This window comes from Salvelinus fontinalis, chromosome 30 (genome assembly GCF_029448725.1).
Source record: "Salvelinus fontinalis isolate EN_2023a chromosome 30, ASM2944872v1, whole genome shotgun sequence".
Taxonomy (NCBI): domain Eukaryota; kingdom Metazoa; phylum Chordata; class Actinopteri; order Salmoniformes; family Salmonidae; genus Salvelinus; species Salvelinus fontinalis.
Window position 1 is genome coordinate 4,811,859 of NC_074694.1, and position 25,531 is coordinate 4,837,389.

The following is a 25,531-nucleotide window of genomic DNA, read 5'->3' on the forward strand; positions in this document are numbered from 1 at the left end:
CTCAGCACCAAACCAGAGTCTATATATGACACCATGTTCCTGTCCATTATCTCAGCACCAAACCAGAGTCTATATATGACACCATGTTCCTGTCCATTATCTCAGCACCAAACCAGAGTCTATATATAAATCATCATGTTCCTGTCCATTTTCTCAGCACCAAACCAGAGTCTATATATATAAAACACATCACTGCCAATCTCATGATGTGTTTACCTTTCTGCCGATGTCATCAGGTAGACCAAACATAGAAATGTGACGTGTTTGTTTGTTGACACTGTTGGAGGTAATGAGGTTGTAAAGTGGTGTGGAGTTTAACCTTTGACCTCCTGTGTACTTAATGTGCGTACTGAGGACCCCCCCTGTTCTAGTCATTCTATTTCTATGTCTGTGATACATGTGTCCCTCAGTCGGTAGAGCATGGTGCTGGGCAAACGTCAAGGGTCGTTGGTTCAATTCCCGCAGGCGCAACCCACACGGGGGGGGGGGGGGAATGATTCACGCGTGACTAAGCGTCTGCTCAATGGCGATTATATTATAGCACTGAGACATCAGAGAGACTTTAGCCAGCGAGGGGGTTTGAGGGACCTGCTGTAGACTTCTACATACAGACTGCTACGTGTCCATACCTTTAATCTTTCCATCTCTTCTGTGTCTCTTCCGTCTTGTCTCTCTCTCTCTCCGTACAGACAGGCCTATGAAAACTGTTGCGTTCTAGAGGCTCGTATCTGCTACGATGTGGCCAAGCTAATGTCCCTCAACTCAGAAAGGTAAGTCGTTTCTCTGCTTGACTGTGTCACTGTCTGTAGCAATACCACAGGACTCAACTTCGGATATAACACGTTTTTTTTTGTTGTTGTTGGCATGGACATTGACATTGAGGGATTCCACCATTTTAAAGTAGTCAACTTGTTGGGGATTTCTATAGGTCGGGAGCGGTCAGCCAATGATCAGATATTTTTTTTTGTTTTTCAAATGGGGTACTATGGTTTGTAAATGGCTTGAAGTTATATCACCGCCATCTAGTGGCCACAATGTATAAATGACACATGATTTGGTTCAGTACTCCAACACTGCAGGTGGCGCTAAATCACCACTATTTAGATTTACACTTTTTTTCAACCAAAGAAAAATACAAAAAATGGACTACTTTAAAATGGAGATGGTCTTAACGGCCCGTGCTGTCACAGACGCCGTCATGACACAGATTCAAAGATGAGACCTCTTTGAGCAACACTCATTTGTCCAATGATCTGTGTATCTGGTCATGTGATGTGATCATGTGTTCTGTAAACAGGAAGAAGACCGCGCGTAGCAAGAAGTTCTTTACAGACCTGCAGTCCAAGGAGCACATCCCTACCATGATCAACCCCAAACCCTGTGGTCACCTCTGCTGCTGTATCATCAAGGGCTGTGAGCAGGTAAGACCTACCCTGAATCTCAAATTATACCAGAGACATACCCCCTAGATCTGAGAGTCTAGGCTAGGTGTCCAACCCCTAGCCCATAACCCAGAGGTCTAGGCTAGGTGTCCAACCCCTAACCCAGAGGTCTAGGCTAGGTGTCCAACCCCTAACCCAGAGGTCTAGGCTAGGTGTCCAACCCCTAACCCAGAGGTCTAGGCTAGGTGTCCAGCCCCTAGCCCATAACCCAGAGGTCTAGGCTAGGTGTCCAGCCCCTAACCCAGAGGTCTAGGCTAGGTGTCCAACCCCTAACCCAGAGGTCTAGGCTAGGTGTCCAGCCCATAACCCAGAGGTCTAGGCTAGGTGTCCAACCCCTAACCCAGAGGTCTAGGCTAGGTGTCCAGCCCATAACCCAGAGGTCTAGGCTAGGTGTCCAGCCCATAACCCAGAGGTCTAGGCTAGGTGTCCAGCCCCTAACCCAGAGGTCTAGGCTAGGTGTCCAACCCCTAACCCAGAGGTCTAGGCTAGGTGTCCACCCCCTAGCCCATAACCCAGAGGTCTAGGCTAGGTGTCCACCCCCTAGCCCATAACCCAGAGGTCTAGACTAGGTGTCCAGCCCATAACCCAGAGGTCTAGGCTAGGTGTCCAGCCCCTAGCCCATAACCTAGAGGTCTAGGCTAGGTGTCCAGCCCCTAGCCCATAACCTAGAGGTCTAGGCTAGGTGTCCAACCCCTAGCCCATAACCCAGAGGTCTAGGCTAGGTGTCCAACCCCTAACCCAGAGGTCTAGGCTAGGTGTCCAACCCCTAACCCAGAGGTCTAGGCTAGGTGTCCAACCCCTAACCCAGAGGTCTAGGCTAGGTGTCCAACCCCTAGCCCATAACCCAGAGGTCTAGGCTAGGTGTCCAACCCCTAACCCAGAGGTCTAGGCTAGGTGTCCAACCCCTAACCCAGAGGTCTAGGCTAGGTGTCCAACCCCTAACCCAGAGGTCTAGGCTAGGTGTCCAACCCCTAACCCAGAGGTCTAGGCTAGGTGTCCAACCCCTAACCCAGAGGTCTAGGCTAGGTGTCCAACCCCTAACCCAGAGGTCTAGGCTAGGTGTCCAACCCCTAGCCCATAACCCAGAGGTCTAGACTAGGTGTCCAGCCCATAACCCAGAGGTCTAGGCTAGGTGTCCAGCCCCTAGCCCATAACCTAGAGGTCTAGGCTAGGTGTCCAGCCCCTAGCCCATAACCTAGAGGTCTAGGCTAGGTGTCCAACCCCTAGCCCATAACCCAGAGGTCTAGGCTAGGTGTCCAACCCCTAACCCAGAGGTCTAGGCTAGGTGTCCAACCCCTAACCCAGAGGTCTAGGCTAGGTGTCCAACCCCTAACCCAGAGGTCTAGGCTAGGTGTCCAACCCCTAGCCCCTAACCCAGAGGTCTAGGCTAGGTGTCCAACCCCTAACCCAGAGGTCTAGGCTAGGTGTCCAACCCCTAACCCAGAGGTCTAGGCTAGGTGTCCAACCCCTAACCCAGAGGTCTAGGCTAGGTGTCCAACCCCTAACCCAGAGGTCTAGGCTAGGTGTCCAGCCCCTAACCCAGAGGTCTAGGCTAGGTGTCCAACTTCTAGCCCATAACCCAGAGGTCTAGGCTAGGTGTCCAACCCCTAACCCAGAGGTCTAGGCTAGGTGTCCAACCCCTAGCCCATAACCCAGAGGTCTAGGCTAGGTGTCCAACCCCTAACCCAGAGGTCTAGGCTAGGTGTCCAACCCCTAGCCCATAACCCAGAGGTCTAGGCTAGGTGTCCAACCCCTAACCCAGAGGTCTAGGCTAGGTGTCCAGCCCATAGCCCAGAGGTCTAGGCTAGGTGTCCAGCCCATAACTAGCCTAGCCTAGGAGGTCCCCTAACTAACCATCTCTATCCTACAGAAGGCAGTGAGTTACTACACCAAGCTGGAGGTCCCCTAACTAACCATCTCTATTCTACAGGAGGAGGCAGTGAGTTACTACACCAAGCTGGAGTCCAAGCTGAAGGAGGAGTACAGGAGGGAGAAGGAGAAGGTTAACAGTAAACCATTGGGAATGGCCTTCGTTACCTTCCAGAACGAAGCCATGACCGCCATGTAAGAGAGTGTGTTTGTGTCCCGAGGGAGAGTGAGTGTGTGTGAATTTGTGACAGAAATAAAAGGACTGAGATGTTTAGTGGGAATGGTAGCGTTAGCGGGAATGGTAGCGTTAGCGGGAATGGTAGCGTTAGCGGGAGTGGTAGCGTTAGCGGGAATGGTAGCGTCAGCGGGAATGGTAGCGTCAGCGGGAATGGTAGCGTTAGCGGGAATGGTAGCGTTAGCGGGAATGGTAGCGTTAGCGGGAATGGTAGCGTCAGCTGGAATGGTAGCGTCAGCGGGAATGGTAGCGTTTAGTGGGAATGGTAGCGTCAGCGGGAATGGTAGCGTCAGCGGGAATGGTAGCGTCAGCGGGAATGGTAGCGTTAGCGGGAATGGTAGCGTCAGCGGGAATGGTAGCGTCAGCGGGAATGGTAGCGTTAGCGGGAATGGTAGCGTTTTTGTAGTCTCTAATTCCCATTCTTCCAAGTCTCGTTCATCACTCTGATATTAGAATGAATGTGAGAAAGCTGGAAATCAAGGTTTGTCCTTTTTGTGCGTCTGGTAACCATAAATCAAGTCATCTTCCTAAATGTTTCCCTGTTCAGAATCCTGAAGGACTACAATGCGTGTAAGTGTCAGGGCTGCCACTGTCAGAGGGAACCCAAGTCTTCCTCCTTCAGCCAGCACCTTCACACGTACTCCTGGACGGTCGGCTACGCACCAGACCCACAGAACGTCTACTGGTGAGAATTAACACACACACACGCAGAGGATGGGATCCTACCAAATCATTTGGGTTCCTGGATCCTCTCACAGCATTTTCAAGGCTGTGTTGAGACAATGACTTATCAATGATCCAAGACCAGCTCAGCTAATCCCTACCATTGTGACAATGAGTCGTCATAAATCTGCACCAAATGTACATTATCCCAGCGGCGCTGGAAGACACAATGCAAGTAACTTAATTTATGTCCCTCTAACGGCCCTGAATGCCTCTACTGATCCTACAGCTATTATATGCAGTAATCATGAGCCTATGAACTAGAGTTATACTGTTAGCACTGAGGTGGTGTGTCCTAGTAGGAAGACCACTGTTAACACTGAGGTGGTGTGTCCTAGTAGGAAGACCACTGTTAACACTGAGGTGGTGTGTCCTAGTAGGAAGACCACTGTTAACACTGAGGTGGTGTGTCCTAGCAGGAAGTCCACTGTGTGCAGCTCACCCTGTTAACACTGAGGTGGTGTGTCCTAGTAGGAAGACCACTGTTAACACTGAGGTGGTGTGTCCTATAGGAAGACCACTGTGTGCAGCTCACCCTGTTAACACTGAGGTGGTGTGTCCTAGCAGGAAGTCCACTGTGTGCAGCTCACCCTGTTAGCACTGAGGTGGTGTGTCCTAGCAGGAAGTCCACTGTGTGCAGCTCACCCTGTTAGCACTGAGGTGGTGTGCCCTAGTAGGAAGTCCACTGTGTGTAGCTCACCCTGTTAGCACTGAGGTGGTGTGTCCTAGTAGGAAGACCACTGTTAACACTGAGGTGGTGTGTCCTATAGGAAGACCACTGTTAACACTGAGGTGGTGTGTCCTAGTAGGAAGACCACTGTTAACACTGAGGTGGTGTGTCCTATAGGAAGACCACTGTTAACACTGAGGTGGTGTGTCCTATAGGAAGACCACTGTGTGCAGCTCACCCTGTTAACACTGAGGTGGTGTGCCCTAGTAGGAAGTCCACGGTGTGCAGCTCACCCTGTTAACACTGAGGCGGTGTGCCCTAGTAGGAAGTCCACTGTTAGCACTGAGGCGGTGTGCCCTAGCAGGAAGTCCACTGTTAGCCCTGAGGCGGTGTGTCCTAGCAGGAAGTCCACGGTGTGCAGCTCACCCTGTTAACACTGAGGCGGTGTGCCCTAGTAGGAAGTCCACTGTTAGCACTGAGGCGGTGTGCCCTAGTAGGAAGTCCACTGTTAGCACTGAGGCGGTGTGCCCTAGTAGGAAGACCACGGTGTGCAGCTCACCCTGTTAGCACTGAGGCGGTGTGCCCTAGCAGGAAGTCCACGGTGTGCAGCTCACCCTGTTAGCACTGAGGTGGTGTGCCCTAGCAGGAAGTCCACGGTGTGCAGCTCACCCTGTTAGCACTGAGGTGGTGTGTCCTAGCAGGAAGTCCACGGTGTGCAGCTCACCCTGTTAGCACTGAGGTGGTGTGCCCTAACAGGAAGTCCACTGTGTGCAGCTCACCCTGTTAGCACTGAGGTGGTGTGCCCTAACAGGAAGTCCACTGTGTGCAGCTCACCCTGTTAGCACTGAGGTGGTGTGCCCTAACAGGAAGTCCACTGTGTGCAGCTCACCCTGTTAGCACTGAGGTGGTGTGCCCTAACAGGAAGTCCACTGTGTGCAGCTCACCCTGTTAACACTGAGGTGGTGTGTCCTAGCAGGAAGTCCACTGTGTGCAGCTCACCCTGTTAGCACTGAGGTGGTGTGTCCTAGCAGGAAGTCCACGGTGTGCAGCTCACCCTGTTAACACTGAGGTGGTGTGTCCTAACAGGAAGTCCACGGTGTGCAGCTCACCCTGTTAGCACTGAGGCGGTGTGTCCTATAGGAAGACCACTGTGTGCAGCTCACCCTGTTAACACTGAGGCGGTGTGTCCTAGCAGGAAGTCCACGGTGTGCAGCTCACCCTGTTAACACTGAGGCGGTGTGTCCTAGCAGGAAGTCCACGGTGTGCAGCTCACCCTGTTAACACTGAGGTGGTGTGTCCTAGCAGGAAGTCCACGGTGTGCAGCTCACCCTGTTAACACTGAGGTGGTGTGTCCTAACAGGAAGTCCACGGTGTGCAGCTCACCCTGTTAGCACTGAGGCGGTGTGTCCTATAGGAAGACCACTGTGTGCAGCTCACCCTGTTAACACTGAGGCGGTGTGTCCTAGCAGGAAGTCCACGGTGTGCAGCTCACCCTGTTAACACTGAGGCGGTGTGTCCTAGCAGGAAGTCCACGGTGTGCAGCTCACCCTGTTAACACTGAGGCGGTGTGTCCTAGCAGGAAGTCCACGGTGTGCAGCTCACCCTAAACTAACATAAACAACCTGAGCATGTCTACCAATGAAAACAAGCAAGCATCACAGAAAAGTGCTAAAAATGGCCCACGTTAACATATGTAGCTTAAACAGGGTTCATGAAATCAATAACTTGCTCGTAACAGAGGACGTTCATATTCTGACTATCTCTGAAATGCACTTCGATAACACCTTTGATGGTACAGTGATAGGTATATACATGGTTATAACATCTACAGAAAATACAGAAATGCCAAAGGTGGAGGTGTTGCTGTTTATATTCAGAACCACATTCCTGTAAATCTTAGAGACGATCTAATGTTAAATACTGTTGAAGTAATATGTCTACAGGTTTATCTGCCTCACCTAAAGCCCATTCTGGTGGGAAGCTGCTATAGACCACCAAGTGCTAACAGTCAGTATCTGGATAATATGTATGAAATGCTTGATAATGTATGTGATATCAACAGAGAGGTATATTTTCTGGGTGATTTAAATATTCATCAAGTTGCCCCACTCAAGAGAATGTTTCAAACTGTAACCAGTGCCTGCAACCTGGTTCAGGTTATCAGTCAACCTACCAGGGTAGTTACAAACAGCACAGGAATGAAATCATCAACATATATTTATCACGTCTTTACTAATGCTGCAGAAATGTACTTGAAAGCAGTATCCAGATCCATCAGATGTATTGATCACAATATAGTAGCCATATCTAGGAAAACCACAGTTCCAAAGGCTGGGCCTAATATAGTGTATAAGAGGTCACGTTTTGTAGTGATTCCTATGTTATTGATGTAAAGAATAGTTGCTGGTCTGTGGTGTGTAATGAGGAGCAACCAGACGCTGCACTTGACACATTTATGAAATTGTGTATTCCAGTTACTGATAAACACACACCCATTAAGAAAATGACTGTAAAAACTGTTAAATACCCATGGACTGATGAGGAATTGAACAATTGTGTGGTTGAGAGGGACGAGGCAAAAGGAATGGAAAATAAGTCTGGCTGCACAACCGATTGGCAAATTGAGAAATCATGTGACTAAACTGAATAAATAGAAGGAGAAACTAAACTATGAAACTAAGATAAATGATAAAAGAATGGTAGTAAAAAAGTTTTGGAGCTCCTTCAATTACATTTTGGGCAAAAAGGCAAACTCAGCTCCATCATTCATTGAATCGGATTGCTCATTAATCACATAACCCACTGATATTGCAAACTACTTAAATACTTTTGTTAATTGGCAAGATTAGCGAAGTTAGGCATCACATGCTAGCAACAAACGCTGGCACTACACATCCAAATATATCTGACCAGATAATGAAAGAGTACAAATCATTCACGAAAACCTAATCTAAATATTGTAATAAATAATGTGGAAATTGAGCAAGTTGAGGTGACTAAACTGTTTGGAGTAACCCTGGATTTTAAACTGTCATGGTCAAAACATATTGATACAACAGTAGCTAAGATGGGGAGAAGTCTGTCCATAATAAAGCGCTGCTCTGCCTTCTTAACAACACTATCAACAAGGCAGGTCCTACAGGTCCTAGTTTCTACCTTCTTAACAACACTATCAACAAGGCAGGTCCTACAGACCCTAGTTTCTACCTTCTTAACAACACTATCAACAAGGCAGGTCCTACAGGCCCTAGTTTCTACCTTCTAAACAGCACTATCAACAAGGCAGGTCCTACAGGCCCTAGTTTCTACCTTCTTAACACCACTATCAACAAGGCAGGTCCTTCAGGCCCTAGTTTCTACCTTCTTAACACCACTATCAACAAGGCAGGTCCTTCAGGCCCTAGTTTCTACCTTCTTAACAACACTATCAACAAGGCAGGTCCTACAGGCCCTAGTTTCTACATTCTTAACAACACTATCAACAAGGCAGGTCCTACAGGCCCTAGTTTCTACCTTCTTAACAACACTATCAACAAGGCAGGTCCTACAGGCCCTAGTTTCTACCTTCTTAACAACACTATCAACAAGGCAGGTACTACAGACCCTAGTTTCTACCTTCTTAACAACACTATCAACAAGGCAGGTCCTACAGGCCCTAGTTTCTACCTTCTTAACAACACTATCAACAAGGCAGGTCCTCCAGGCCCTAGTTTCTACCTTCACAACACTATCAACAAGGCAGGTCCTACAGACCCTAGTTTCTACCTTCTTAACAACACTATCAACAAGGCAGGTCCTACAGGCCCTAGTTTCTACCTTCTTAACAACACTATCAACAAGGCAGGTCCTCCAGGCCCTAGTTTCTACCTTCACAACACTATCAACAAGGCAGGTCCTACAGACCCTAGTTTCTACCTTCACAACACTATCAACAAGGCAGGTCCTACAGACCCTAGTTTCTACCTTCTTAACAACACTATCAACAAGGCAGGTCCTACAGACCCTAGTTTCTACCTTCTTAACAACACTATCAACAAGGCAGGTCCTACAGGTCCTAGTTTCTACCTTCTTAACAACACTATCAACAAGGCAGGTCCTACAGGCCCTAGTTTCTACCTTCTTAACAACACTATCAACAAGGCAGGTCCTACAGGCTCTAGTTTCTACCTTCACAACACTATCAACAAGGCAGGTCCTACAGGTCCTAGTTTCTACCTTCTTAACAACACTATCAACAAGGCAGGTCCTACAGGCCCTAGTTTCTACCTTCTTAACAACACTATCAACAAGGCAGGTCCTACAGGCCCTAGTTTCTACCTTCTTAACAACACTATCAACAAGACAGGTCCTACAGGCCCTAGTTTCTACCTTCTTAACAACACTATCAACAAGGCAGGTCCTACAGGCCCTAGTTTCTACCTTCTTAACAACACTATCAACAAGGCAGGTCCTACAGGCCCTAGTTTCTACCTTCTTAACAACACTATCAACAAGGCAGGTCCTACAGGCCCTAGTCTCTACCTTCTTAACAACACTATCAACAAGGCAGGTCCTACAGGCCCTAGTTTCTACCTTCTTAACAACACTATCAACAAGGCAGGTCCTCCAGGCCCTAGTTTCTACCTTCACAACACTATCAACAAGGCAGGTCCTACAGGTCCTAGTTTCTACCTTCTTAACAACACTATCAACAAGGCAGGTCCTACAGGCCCTAGTTTCTACCTTCACAACACTATCAACAAGGCAGGTCCTACAGGTCCTAGTTTCTACCTTCTTAACAACACTATCAACAAGGCAGGTCCTACAGGCCCTAGTCTCTACCTTCTTAACAACACTATCAACAAGGCAGGTCCTACAGGCCCTAGTTTCTACCTTCTTAACAATACTATCAACAAGGCAGGTCCTACAGGCCCTAGTTTCTACCTTCTTAACAACACTATCAACAAGGCAGGTCCTACAGGCCCTAGTCTCTACCTTCTTAACAACACTATCAACAAGGCAGGTCCTACAGGCCCTAGTTTCTACCTTCTTAACAACACTATCAACAAGGCAGGTCCTACAGGCCCTAGTTTCTACCTTCTTAACAACACTATCAACAAGGCAGATCCTACAGGCCCTGGTTTTGTTGCACGTGGACTACTGTTCAGTCGTGTGGTCAGGTTCCACAGAGGGACTTAGGAAAATTGCAATTGGCTCAGAACAGGGCAGCACGGCTGTGTTCCATGACTGGAACTGATGCACGCAGTAAAATTGGATTAAAAAAACAGATAAAAATACACTCTATTGAACACCGGGGACTGTGAAGAGGCACAGGCACAGGCACAGGCACAGGCACAGGCACAGGCACAGGCACAGGCACAGGCACAGACACAGACACAGACACAGACACAGACACAGACACAGACACAGACACAGACACAGACACAGACACAGACACAGACACAGGCACAGGCACAGGCACAGGCACAGGCACAGGCACAGGCACAGGCACAGGCACACTATAGACACACGTACACATGGATTTTGTATTGTAGGTTAGTGGTGGAGTGGCCTGTATTGTAATGTTTTTATAATTCTATAACTGCCTTTGTATGTTATGCTGTGAATTGGAACATGAAATGTGTGTCTCTTGTAGATTATTCTGACGTTTTTCATATGATGTACCCAATGACTAATGAACTTGCTATGTCCTCATTGAGATTATACAGAAGTGTTCAATACGCCTTATTTATACACTTTTGTAAGAGTTATGAAATGCACATTGTTATATTTGGTAGCACTTATTTATTTTCCTTTGCTTCCAACCCCCTTCGATGTGTAGAACGGATGTGGGTGGAGCCAGGTCTACATAAGGGTGCAACTTTCAAAAAATCCCAAAAGCTCTGACGAAGGCCGTGTGGCCGATACGTAAGCTTATTAAATATCGGTGATACTATCAAGAGCAGTGTGCGGTTTCCTTTTCCTTCATAATTCTATAACTGCCTTCATTTTGCTTGACCCCAGGAAGAGTAGCTGCTGCCTTGGCAGGAACTAATGGGGATCCATAATAAACCCCAGGAAGAGTAGCTGCTGCCTTGGCAGGAACTAATGGGGATCCATAATAAACCCCAGGAAGAGTAGCTGCTGCCTTGACAGGAACTAACGGGGATCCATAATAAACCCCAGGAAGAGTAGCTGCTGCCTTGGCAGGAACTAACGGGGATCCATAATAAACCCCAGGAAGAGTAGCTGCTGCCTTGGCAGGAACTAATGGGGATCCATAATAAACCCCAGGAAGAGTAGCTGCTGCCTTGGCAGGAACTAATGGGGATCCATAATAAACCCCAGGAAGAGTAGCTGCTGCCTTGGCAGGAACTAATGGGGATCCATAATAAACCCCAGGAAGAGTAGCTGCTGCCTTGGCAGGAACTAATGGGGATCCATAATAAACTCCAGGAAGAGTAGCTGCTACCTTGGCAGGAACTAATGGGGATCCATAATAAACCCCAGGAAGAGTAGCTGCTGCCTTGGCAGGAACTAATGGGGATCCATAATAAACCCCAGGAAGAGTAGCTGCTGCCTTGACAGGAACTAACGGGGATCCATAATAAACTCCAGGAAGAGTAGCTGCTGCCTTGACAGGAACTAACGGGGATCCATAATAAACTCCAGGAAGAGTAGCTGCTGCCTTGACAGGAACTAACGGGGATCCATAATAAACCCCAGGAAGAGTAGCTGCTGCCTTGGCAGGGATCCATAATAAACCTCAGGAAGAGTAGCTGCTGCCTTGGCAGGAACTAATGGGGTTCCATAATAAACCAGTAGAGTGTGTTATGATGTCACCACCAGACAGTAGAGTGTGTTATGACGTCACCACCAGACAGTGGTGTGTGTTATGACGTCACCACCAGACAGTGGCGTGTGTTATGATGTCACCACCAGACAGTAGAGTGTGTTATGACGTCACCACCAGACAGTAGAGTGTGTTATGACGTCACCACCAGACAGTAGAGTGTGTTATGACGTCACCACCAGACAGTAGAGTGTGTTATGACGTCACCACCAGACAGTAGAGTGTGTTATGACGTCACCACCAGACAGTAGAGTGTGTTATGACGTCACCACCAGACAGTAGAGTGTGTTATGACGTCACCACCAGACAGTAGAGTGTGTTATGACGTCACCACCAGACAGTGGAGTGTGTTATGACGTCACCACCAGACAGTAGAGTGTGTTATGACGTCACCACCAGACAGTGGAGTGTGTTATGACGTCACCACCAGACAGTAGAGTGTGTTATGACGTCACCACCAGACAGTAGAGTGTGTTATGACGTCACCACCAGACAGTAGTGTGTGTTATGACGTCACCACCAGACAGTAGTGTGTGTTATGACGTCACCACCAGACAGTAGAGTGTGTTATGACGTCACCACCAGACAGTAGAGTGTGTTATGACGTCACCACCAGACAGTAGAGTGTGTTATGACGTCACCACCAGACAGTAGTGTGTGTTATGACGTCACCACCAGACAGTAGAGTGTGTTATGACGTCACCACCAGACAGTAGTGTGTGTTATGACGTCACCACCAGACAGTAGAGTGTGTTATGACGTCACCACCAGACAGTAGAGTGTGTTATGACGTCACCACCAGACAGTAGTGTGTGTTATGACGTCACCACCAGACAGTAGAGTGTGTTATGACGTCACCACCAGACAGTAGTGTGTGTTATGACGTCACCACCAGACAGTAGTGTGTGTTATGACGTCATTACCAGACAGTAGAGTGTGTTATGACGTCACCACCAGACAGTAGAGTGTGTTATGACGTCACCACCAGACAGTAGAGTGTGTTATGACGTCACCACCAGACAGTAGTGTGTGTTATGACGTCACCACCAGACAGTAGAGTGTGTTATGACGTCACCACCAGACAGTGGAGTGTGTTATGACGTCACCACCAGACAGTAGAGTGTGTTATGACGTCACCACCAGACAGTGGAGTGTGTTATGACGTCACCACCAGACAGTGGAGTGTGTTATGACGTCACCACCAGACAGTGGAGTGTGTTATGACGTCACCACCAGACAGTAGAGTGTGTTATGACGTCACCACCAGACATCCAGACTGTGTTCTGGTTGGAACAGCAGTTAACTCAGGGAGTGTGTCAGGATGACATCACCTATACCAGATGTTAATAGTGTACCTGTGGGAATCTATTTGACTTTGATACATGTGGAGAATCACCTCTTAAGTATCTAAGAGCTTGGGGTAATTCAATTTCCATCCACTTTAGAGAAACCGTCTCTGTCCCCCCCTCCTAGAGGATTATCCATCTGCTGAGTGCCAGTATCAAATTACCTCACCGCTGAGGCGGTACGTATTTGGCACCATCACTAGGTGTCAGGCTCAGTCTTGTATATATGTGAAGTATTGTTGGGCGATATATCCAATTTAATATGATCTTCCAAAGGCCTTTATTGCAAGAATAGTTTTTGTTTTTCTGAGCTTTTATGTCCGCTTGTTGTCTTTTTGGTTTCGTCTCCTTTGCTCCTTCCGTGCTGTGTGCACCTTCCCATTTACACCACATATCTGTTTATCACAGTGCATTCGGAAAGTATTCAGACCCTTGACTTTTTCAACATTTTGTCACGTTACAGCCTTATTCTAAAATGGATTAAATTAAAACAATTCCTCATCAATCTACACACAATATCCCATAATGTTAAAGTGAAAACAGGTTTTTAGACATTTTTTGCAAATGTATACAAACATTACATACAGAAATTTACATAAATATTCAGACCCTTTGCTATGAGACTCAAAATGGAGTTCAGGTGCATCCTGTTTCCATTGGTCATTCTTGAGATGTTTCTACAACTGGATTGGAGTCCACCTGTGGTAAATTCAACTGATTGGACATGATTCGGAAAGGCACACACCTGTCTATATAAGGTCCCACAGATGACAGTGCCTGTCAGAGCAAAAACCAAGCCACGAGGTCGAAGGAATTCTCCGTAGAGCTCCGACAGGATTGTGTCGCAGCACAGATCTTGTGTTTCAGCCAGAACAACACCTACCTGTCCTACAACAGAAGAACACATTGGTCTTGTGTTTCAGCCAGAACAACACCTACCTGTCCTACAACAGAAGAACACATTGGTCTTGTGTTTCAGCCAGAACAACACCTATCTGTCCTACAACAGAAGAACACATTGGTCTTGTGTTTCAGCCAGAACAACACCTATCTGTCCTACAACAGAAGAACACATTGGTCTTGTGTTTCAGCCAGAACAACACCTATCTGTCCTACAACAGAAGAACACATTGGTCTTGTGTTTCAGCCAGAACAACACCTATCTGTCCTACAACAGAAGAACACATTGGTCTTGTGTTTCAGCCAGAACAACATCTATCTGTCCTACAACAGAAGAACACATTGGTCTTGTGTTTCAGCCAGAACAACACCTATCTGTCCTACAACAGAAGAACACATTGGTCTTGTGTTTCAGCCAGAACAACACCTATCTGTCCTACAACAGAAGAACATGTTGGTCTTGTGTTTCAGCCAGAACAACACCTATCTGTCCTACAACAGAAGAACACATTGGTCTTGTGTTTCAGCCAGAACAACACCTATCTGTCCTACAACAGAAGAACACATTGGTCTTGTGTTTCAGCCAGAACAACACCTATCTGTCCTACAACAGAAGAACACATTGGTCTTGTGTTTCAGCCAGAACAACACCTATCTGTCCTACAACAGAAGAACACATTGGTCTTGTGTTTCAGCCAGAACAACATCTATCTGTCCTACAACAGACGACCATGTTGGTCTTGTGTTTCAGCCAGAACAACATCTATCTGTCCTACAACAGAAGAACACATTGGTCTTGTGTTTCAGCCAGAACAACGCCTATCTGTCCTACAACAGAAGAACACATTGGTCTTGTGTTTCAGCCAGAACAACACCTATCTGTCCTACAACAGAAGAACACATTGGTCTTGTGTTTCAGCCAGAACAACACCTATCTGTCCTACAACAGAAGAACACATTGGTCTTGTGTTTCAGCCAGAACAACATCTATCTGTCCTACAACAGAAGAACATGTTGGTCTTGTGTTTCAGCCAGAACAACACCTATCTGTCCTACAACAGAAGAACACATTGGTCTTGTGTTTCAGCCAGAACAACATCTATCTGTCCTACAACAGAAGAACACGTTGGTCTTGTGTTTCAGCCAGAACAACACCTATCTGTCCTACAACAGAAGAACACATTGGTCTTGTGTTTCAGCCAGAACAACACCTACCTGTCCTACAACAGAAGAACACATTGGTCTTGTGTTTCAGCCAGAACAACATCTATCTGTCCTACAACAGAAGAACACATTGGTCTTGTGTTTCAGCCAGAACAACATCTATCTGTCCTACAACAGAAGAACACATTGGTCTTGTGTTTCAGCCAGAACAACACCTATCTGTCCTACAACAGAAGAACACATTGGTCTTGTGTTTCAGCCAGAACAACATCTATCTGTCCTACAACAGAAGAACACATTGGTCTTGTGTTTCAGCCAGAACAACACCTATCTGTCCTACAACAGAAGAACACATTGGTCTTGTGTTTCAGCCAGAACAACGTCTATCTGTCCTACAACAGAAGAACACATTGGCCTTGTGTTTCAGCCAGAACAACACCTACCTGTCCTACAACAGAAGAACACATTGGTCTTGTGTTTCAGCCAGAACAACACCTATCTGTCCTACAACAGAAGAACACATTGGTCTTGTGTTTCAGCCAGAACAACACCTATCTGTCCTACAACAGAAGAACACATTGGTCTTGTGTTTCAGCCAGAACAACACCTATCTGTCCTACAACAGAAGAACACATTGGTCTTGTGTTTCAGCCAGAACAACACCTATCTGTCCTACAACAGAAGAACACATTGGTCTTGTGTTTCAGCCAGAACAACACCTATCTGTCCTACAACAGAAGAACACATTGGTCTTGTGTTTCAGCCAGAACAACACCTACCTGTCCTACAACAGAAGAACACATTGGTCTTGTGTTTCAGCCAGAACAACACCTATCTGTCCTACAACAGAAGAACACATTGGTCTTGTGTTTCAGCCAGAACAACACCTATCTGTCCTACAACAGAAGAACACATTGGTCTTGTGTTTCAGCCAGAACAACATCTATCTGTCCTACAACAGAAGAACACATTGGTCTTGTGTTTCAGCCAGAACAACACCTATCTGTCCTACAACAGAAGAACACATTGGTCTTGTGTTTCAGCCAGAACAACATCTATCTGTCCTACAACAGAAGAACACATTGGTCTTGTGTTTCAGCCAGAACAACACCTATCTGTCCTACAACAGAAGAACACATTGGTCTTGTGTTTCAGCCAGAACAACACCTATCTGTCCTACAACAGAAGAACATGTTGGTCTTGTGTTTCAGCCAGAACAACACCTATCTGTCCTACAACAGAAGAACACATTGGTCTTGTGTTTCAGCCAGAACAACACCTATCTGTCCTACAACAGAAGAACACATTGGTCTTGTGTTTCAGCCAGAACAACACCTATCTGTCCTACAACAGAAGAACACATTGGTCTTGTGTTTCAGCCAGAACAACACCTATCTGTCCTACAACAGAAGAACACATTGGTCTTGTGTTTCAGCCAGAACAACATCTATCTGTCCTACAACAGACGACCATGTTGGTCTTGTGTTTCAGCCAGAACAACATCTATCTGTCCTACAACAGAAGAACACATTGGTCTTGTGTTTCAGCCAGAACAACGCCTATCTGTCCTACAACAGAAGAACACATTGGTCTTGTGTTTCAGCCAGAACAACACCTATCTGTCCTACAACAGAAGAACACATTGGTCTTGTGTTTCAGCCAGAACAACACCTATCTGTCCTACAACAGAAGAACACATTGGTCTTGTGTTTCAGCCAGAACAACATCTATCTGTCCTACAACAGAAGAACATGTTGGTCTTGTGTTTCAGCCAGAACAACGTCTATCTGTCCTACAACAGAAGAACACATTGGTCTTGTGTTTCAGCCAGAACAACACCTACCTGTCCTACAACAGAAGAACACATTGGTCTTGTGTTTCAGCCAGAACAACACCTATCTGTCCTACAACAGAAGAACATGTTGGTCTTGTGTTTCAGCCAGAACAACACCTATCTGTCCTACAACAGAAGAACACATTGGTCTTGTGTTTCAGCCAGAACAACATCTATCTGTCCTACAACAGAAGAACACGTTGGTCTTGTGTTTCAGCCAGAACAACGTCTATCTGTCCTACAACAGAAGAACACATTGGTCTTGTGTTTCAGCCAGAACAACACCTATCTGTCCTACAACAGAAGAACACATTGTTCCTGTGTTTCAGCCAGAACAACATCTATCTGTCCTACAACAGAAGAACACATTGGTCTTGTGTTTCAGCCAGAACAACATCTATCTGTCCTACAACAGAAGAACACATTGGTCTTGTGTTTCAGCCAGAACAACACCTATCTGTCCTACAACAGAAGAACACATTGGTCTTGTGTTTCAGCCAGAACAACATCTATCTGTCCTACAACAGAAGAACACATTGGTCTTGTGTTTCAGCCAGAACAACACCTATCTGTCCTACAACAGAAGAACACATTGGTCTTGTGTTTCAGCCAGAACAACACCTACCTGTCCTACAACAGAAGAACATGTTGGTCTAGTGTGTCAGTGGTTTTGTCTGTTATTATGGAAATTGTTGTCATTTCTTTCTTCTCCAGACTCCGCCTCTGTTCTTGACATGTGTGTTAATGAATGAGCGCATTTTGGGATTGTCAACTTTTTCCAGAACGATGTTGGCACTTGAAAAAGCCAGATCCTCAGCCTTCATGTTTTTACATGTATTTATATAGTGAAATGAAAATGGTTACTTTGTTCAGAAATAGACTACGTTTTCGCAGATAAAATGCCTATTATTCCCATATAATGTTGATAAAAGAACATGAATAAGTTAAAGGTTTATTTTGATAATATCCCCGGCTAATAATTTGAGGCTAAAGCGTAGGCCGCTGATGAGAATAAGTGTTGGCAAACATTTTTCATTTTAAGTCGGTGCACATGGTTGGGAATTTATTTGAGACTAATTGGATAATTCAGTTAGATGGGCAACTGGAGGCCTGCAGCCCCTCTTTTGTAGGCCTGGGGACCGATTACATGATAATAGTACTTCTGCATCAGCAGTCACTCGTCAGTTATCTTATTAAAAACTGCAAGCATTTGCCTCAACCCTTAGGCAAAATGTGTTTAATTGCAGGAAATGAACGTTACATTTATTTTTAAATCTTTGCTGTCATGACAGGGGCCACTTAAATGTTTTCTCGCTGGGGGGGGGGGGGGGGGTGGTAATGGATGTGGTACGCAGACCCACGAGACACTGCGCCTCCTCATGAGTTCCATTTCTTTGTGCCCATCCCCCCCCGTCCCCCCGTCCCCCCGTCAGGTGATCATGGTATAAATTGACAAGTGCTGTGAGAAGTTGCTTTTTCAGCGTCTTGAAGTCGAATGATGGAAGTGCAGGGTAGAAAAACCCAACTTAAACACCTGGCCCAACACCTGGCCCAACCCAACACCTGGCCCAACACCTGGCCCAACACCTGGCCCAACCCAACACCTGGCCCAACACCTGGCCCAACACCTGGCCCAACCCAACACCTGGCCCAACCCAACACCTGGCCCAACCCAACACCTGGCCCAACCCAACACCTGGCCCAACCCAACACCTGGCCCAAGCCAACACCTGGCCCAACCCAACACCTGGCCCAACCAAACACCTGGCCCAACACCTGGCCCAACCCAACACCTGGCCCATCACCTGGCCCAACCCAACACCTGGCCCAACCAAACACCTGGCCCAACACCTGGCCCAACCCAACACCTGGCCCAACACCTGGCCCAACCCAACACCTGGCCCAACACCTGGCCCAACACCTGGCCCAACCCAACACCTGGCCCAACACCTGGCCCAACCCAACACCTGGCCCAACACCTGGCCCAACCCAACACCTGGCCCAACACCTGGCCCAACCCAACACCTGGCCCAACCCAACACCTGGCCCAACCAAACACCTGGCCCAACCAAACCCAACCCAACACCTGGCCCAACCCAACACCTGGCCCAACCAAACCCAACCCAACACCTGGCCCAACCAAACACCTGACCCAACATATACAGCAAAGTTCTATTCTATTCTTGGATTTATTGACCTGTCCTCTTCATGTTTCTCCCAGGGTGCATCTGTCAGTAGGAGGGTTCCCCTGGTGATTGATAGATTGACCTGTCATCTCCTTGTTTCTCCCAGGGTGCATCTGTCAGTAGGAGGGTTCCCCTGGTAATTGATTGATTGATAGATTGACTTGTCATCTCCTTGTTTCTCCCAGGGAGCATCTGTCAGTCGGAGGGTTCCCCTGGTGGCTGAGATGCTTCATCATCAACTGTATCCTCTTCCTCCTCCTCTTCTTCCTCACAACCCCCGCCATCATCATCTCCACCATGGACAAGTTCAACGTCACCAAGCCTGTCGAGTACCTCAACGTGAGTCACCTTTGACCCCTCTTAGTGAAGCTCAGGAGGTCGACCATCAGACGGTGTCCCAAATGGCGCCTTATTATGACACCCTATTCCCTATTATGGCACCCTATTCCCTATTATGACACCCTATTCCCTATTATGGCACCCTATTCCCTATTATGGCACCCTATTCCCTATTATGGCACCCTATTCCCTATTATGACACCCTATTCCCTATTTAGTGCACTATTTAGAGAAATTAAGTCCTATTTGGGAGGCAGCCTCAGCTTTTACTATCAGATCCAGCAGTACGGTTTGGTTGACACTATAGTGGGAAAAGGGCATTAATATGTGTACTATTCCTAACCTTATCGGTTAACCTTGATCTGCAATGTTTCCTTCCTCCTCCCTCTTCTTCCTCCTCTCTCTCTTCCTCCAGAACCCCATCGTGACCCAGTTCTTCCCCACCCTGCTGCTGTGGGCCTTCTCCGCCCTGCTACCCACCATCGTATACTACTCGGCCTTCTTCGAGGCCCACTGGACACGGTACCGCTCACACACACACTGGACACGGTACCACTCACACACACACTGGACACGGTACCACTCACACACACACTGGACACGGTACCGCTCACACACACACACACTGGACACGGTACCACTAACACACACACTGGACACGGTACCACTAACACACACACTGGACACAGTACCACTCACACACACACACTGGACACAGTACCACTCACACACACACACTGGACACAGTACCACTCACACACACACACTGGACACTGTACCACTCACACACACACACTGGACACTGTACCACTCACACACACACTGGACACGGTACCACTCACACACACACTGGACACGGTACCACTCACACACACACTGGACACGGTACCACTCACACACACACTGGACACTGTACCACTCACACACACACTGGACACGGTACCACTCACACACACACTGGACACGGTACCACACACACACTGGACACGGTACCACTCACACACACGTAGTAATGTTGATATTTTTTCCCCCACTGTGTATCTAACACGTCTGGTCCCAGATCTGTTTGTCACAATGTAGGAGTTGGCAAAACCAGCACAAACTGATCTGGGACCTGGCTAACTTGCTAGAGCGGATAGCTCTTGTACTCTGTATTTCTCAATGTGTAATGTTGATCGTTTTGCCTTTCCGTTCTAATAGGTCTGGAGAGAACAGGACAACCATGCATAAATGTTACACCTTCCTCATCTTCATGGTCTTACTGCTGCCCTCTCTAGGACTCAGCAGGTACTACATGTCTTCATTATTGTCCATGAACATTTTAAATTGGGAAATCAATTTGATTGGAGGTACACAACACCCCCCCCCCCCCCCCCCCCCCCCCCTCTTCTCATGATCCGTCCAGCCCTTACCGAGAACCACTATAACGAAATTTTGGACAGGGTCGCTAGCATCGGGGTCGCTAGCATCGGGGTCGCTAGCATCGGGGTCGCTAGCATCGGGGTCGCTAGCATCGGGGTCGCTAGCATCGGGGTCGCTAGCATCGGGGTCGTTAGCATCGGGGTCGTTAGCATCGGGGTCGCTAGCATCGGGGTCGCTAGCATCAGGGTCGTTAGCATCAGGGTCGTTAGCATCAGGGTCGTTAGCATCAGGGTCGTTAGCATCAGCGTCGTTAGCATCAGCGTCGTTAGCATCAGCGTCGTTAGCATCAGCGTCGTTAGCATCAGCGTCGTTAGCATCAGCGTCGTTAGCATTAGCGTCGTTAGCATTAGCGTCGTTAGCATCAGCGTCGTTAGCATTAGCGTCGTTAGCATTAGCGTCGTTAGCATTAGCGTCGTTAGCATTAGCGTCGTTAGCATTAGCGTCGTTAGCATTAGCGTCGTTAGCATTAGCGTCGTTAGCATCAGGATCGTCAGACCCAGTGTTTTGCGCAAACCTTGCTTAAATTCTAGACGTCGTATTAAAACGAGGCAACAGTCTCCGTAATGTGACCGTTACATTTAGATCCATTTAGACTGAAGGAGTTTGTAGGTGCAAAAGTTTTTATTAAATGTAGAATTAGTTTTCAGACACATTCCCCTCCATTAGGAACCAACCATGTGCTCCCTTTTTATACTGTGTATATATATATATATATATGAAGTCGGAAGTTTACATACACTTATGTTGGAGTCATTAAAACCCGTTTTTCAACCACTCCACAAATTTGTTGTAAACAAACTGTAGTTTTGGCAAGTTAACTGTGCCTTTAAACAGCTTGGAAAATTCCCGAAAATGTCATGGCTTTAGAAGCTTCTGATAGGCTAATTGACATCCTTTGAGTCAATTGGAGGTGTACCTGTGGATGTATTTCAAGGCCTACCTTCAAACTCAGTGCCTCTTTGCTTGACATCATGGGTAAATCAAATGAAATCAGCCAAGACCTCAGAAAAAGAATTGTAGACCTCCACAAGTCTGGTTCATCATTGGGAGCAGTTTCCAAACGCCTGAAGGTACCACGTTCATCTGTACAAACAATAGTACGCAGGTATAAACACCATGGGACCACACAGCTGTCATACCGCTCAGGAAGAAGATGCGTTCTGTCTCTTAGAGATTAACGTACCTTGGTGCGTAAAGTGCAAATCAATCCCAGAACAACAGCAAAGGACCTTGTGAAGATGCTGGAGGAAACAGGACAAAAGTATCTATATCCACAGTAAAACAAGTCCTATATTGACATAACCTGAAAGGCCGCTCAGCAAGGAAGAAGCCACTGCTCCAAAACTGCCAAAAAAGCCAGACTACTTTGTCCCCAACTGCACATGGGGACAAAGATCATACTTTTTGGAGAAAAAGTCTGGTCTGATGAAACAAAAATAGAACTGTTTGGCTATAATGACCATCGTTATGTTTGGAGGAAAAAGGGGGAGGCTTGCAAGCTGAAGAACACCATCCCAACCGTGAAGCACGGGGGTGGCAGCATCATGTTGTGGGGGTGCTTTGCTGCAGGAGGGACTGGTGCACTTCACAAAATAGATGGCACCATGACGAATTAAAAATCTGTGGATATATTGAAGCAACATCTCAAGACATCAGTCAGGAAGTTAAAGTTTGGTCGCAAATGGGTTTTCCAAATGAACAATGACCCCAAGCATACTTCCAAAGTTGTGACAAAATGGCTTAAGGACAACAAATTCAAGGTGCTGAAGTGGCCATCACAAAGCCCTGACTTCAGTCCTATAGAAAATCTGTGGGCAGAACTGAAAAAGCGTGTGCGAGCAAGGAGGCCTACAAACCTGACTCAGTTACACCAGCTCTGTCAGGAGGAATGGGCCAAAATTCGCCCAACTTATTGTGGGAAGCTTGTGGAAGGCTACGAGAAACATTTGACCCAAGTTAAACAATTTTAAAGGCAATGCTACCAAATACTAATTCAGTGTATGTAAACTTCTGACCCACTGGGAATGTGATGAAAAAAATGAAAGCTGAAAGAAATCATTCTCTCTACTATTATTCAGACATTTCACATTCTTAAAATAAAGTGGTGATCCTAACTGACCTAAACAGGGAAGTTTTACTGGGATTAATGTCAGGAATTCTGAAAAACTGAGTTTAAACGTATTTGGCTAAGGTGTATGTATACTTCCGACTTTAACTGTATGTATATTTTTAAATTGTCTCTGGTATGACTCTGCCAGGGATCGAACTCCCAACCTTCCAATCTGAGGGCGGACACTCCACTGAATGCGGACACTCTCAATGGAGCCCATCACTAGCCTTAATCTGGGTTCACTAGCCTTAATCTGGGTTCACTAGCCTTAATCTGAGTTCACTAGCCTTAATCTGGGTTCACTAGCCTTAATCTGGGTTCACTAGCCTCAATCTGGGTTCACTAACCTCAATCTGGGTTCACTAGCCTTAATCTGAGTTCACTAGCCTTAATCTGAGTTCACTAGCCTTAATCTGGGTTCACTAGCCTTAATCTGGGTTCACTAGCCTTAATCTGGGTTCACTAGCCTCAATCTGGGTTCACTAGCCTCAATCTGGGTTCACTAGCCTTAATCTGGGTTCACTAGCCTTCATTTGGGTTCACTAGCCTTCATCTGGGTTCTCTAGCCTTAATCTGGGTTCACTAGCCTTAATCTGGGTTCACAAGCCTTAATCTGAGTTCACTAGCCTTAATCGGGGTTCACTAGCCTTAATCTGGTTCACTAGCCTTAATCTGGGATCACTAGCCTTAATCTGGGATCACTAGCCTTAATCTGAGTTCACTAGCCTTAATCTGAGTTCATTAGCCTTAATCTGGGTTCACTAGCCTTAATCTGGGTTCACTAGCCTTAATCTGGGTTCACTGGCCTTAATCTGGGTTCACTGGCCTTAATCTGGGTTCATTGGCCCTAATCTGGGTTCACTGGCCTTAATCTGGGTTCACTAGCCTTAATCTGGGTTCACTAGCCTTAATCTGGATTCACTAGCCTTAATCTGGATTCACTAGCCTCAATCTGGATTCACTAGCCTCAATCTGGGTTCACTAGCCTCAATCTGGGTTCACTAGCCTTAATCTGGGTTCACTAGCCTTCATCTGGGTTCTCTAGCCTTCATCTGGGTTCACTAGCCTTCATCTGGGTTCACTAGCCTTAATCTGGGTTCACAAGCCTTAATCTGAGTTCACTAGCCTTAATCGGGGTTCACTAGCCTTAATCGGGGTTCACTAGCCTTAATCTGGTTCACTAGCCTTAATCTGGGATCACTAGCCTTAATCTGAGTTCACTAGCCTTAATCTGAGTTCACTAGCCTTAATCTGGGTTCACTAGCCTTAATCTGGGTTCACTAGCCTTAATCTGGGTTCACTAGCCTTAATCTGGGTTCACTGGCCTTAATCTGGGTTCACTGGCCTTAATCTGGGTTCACTGGCCTTAATCTGGGTTCACTGGCCCTAATCTGGGTTCACTGGCCTTAATCTGGATTCACTAGCCTTAATCTGGGTTCACTAGCCTTAATCTGGGTTCACTAGCCTTAATCTGGATTCACTAGCCTTAATCTGGATTCACTAGCCTCAATCTGGGTTCACTAGCCTCAATCTGGGTTCACTAGCCTCAATCTGGGTTCACTAGCCTTAATCTGGGTTCACTAGCCTTAATCTGGGTTCACTAGCCTTCATTTGGGTTCACTAGCCTTCATTTGGGTTCACTAGCCTTAATCTGGGTTCACTAGCCTTAATATGAGTTCACTAGCCTTAATCTGGATTCACTAGCCTTAATCTGGATTCACTAGCCTTAATCTGAGTTCACTAGCCTTAATCGGGGTTCACTAGCCTTAATCGGGGTTCACTAGCCTTAATCTGGGTTCACTAGCCTTAATCTGAGTTCACTAGCCTTAATCTGGGTTCACTGGCCTTAATCTGGGTTCACTGGCCTTAATCTGGGTTCATTGGCCTTAATCTGGGTTCACTGGCCTTAATCTGGATTCACTAGCCTTAATCTGGGTTCACTAGCCTTAATCTGGATTCACTAGCCTTAATCTGGATTCACTAGCCTTAATCTGGATTCACTAGCCTTAATCTGGGTTCACTAGCCTTAATCTGGGTGCAGGAAACTGTCCCTTTATGACCCCATTCTCAGTCATGGAGTTTCTAATCCAATCATCAACCACCTCTCCTATCGTTCTGAGAACTGTTTCCTTCCTCCTTCCAGTCTGGATGTTTTCTTCCGATGGCTGTTTGACAAGCGCTTCCTGGCTGACGCTGCTGTGAGGTTTGAGTAAGTAGCCTTTCCTAGTTCCTCTCCAAGTTTCATTCCTAGGTTCCTGGCATTGAGGGAGTTTTTCCTAGCCGCCGTACTTTCTGCATCTGCATTGCTTGCTGTTTTGGGGTTTTAGGGCTGGGTTTCTGTAGAGCACTTTGAGATATCAGCTGATGTAAGAAGGGCTTTAATAAAATACAGTTGATTGATTTGACCACATTGTCAGTCACAAGACATTACTTTGGATGAATGCCTGGCCATCTGATGT

At 46.9% G+C, this 25,531-nt stretch overlaps 1 protein-coding gene across 2 annotated transcripts in view; it reads left to right on the forward strand.

The window, feature by feature from the left end:
• LOC129828556 (CSC1-like protein 2) overlaps positions 1-25,531 on the forward strand; it is a 60,448-nt gene that overhangs the window by 11,645 nt on the left and 23,272 nt on the right. For both annotated transcript variants that reach the window (XM_055889579.1, XM_055889578.1), the window contains 8 exons: positions 690-770; positions 1,298-1,421; positions 3,373-3,506; positions 4,094-4,231; positions 19,387-19,540; positions 19,956-20,062; positions 20,741-20,827; positions 25,216-25,281. In XM_055889579.1, coding sequence (XP_055745554.1) covers positions 690-770; positions 1,298-1,421; positions 3,373-3,506; positions 4,094-4,231; positions 19,387-19,540; positions 19,956-20,062; positions 20,741-20,827; positions 25,216-25,281 — 891 coding nt within the window. The remainder of the gene's footprint in view (positions 1-689; positions 771-1,297; positions 1,422-3,372; positions 3,507-4,093; positions 4,232-19,386; positions 19,541-19,955; positions 20,063-20,740; positions 20,828-25,215; positions 25,282-25,531) is intronic.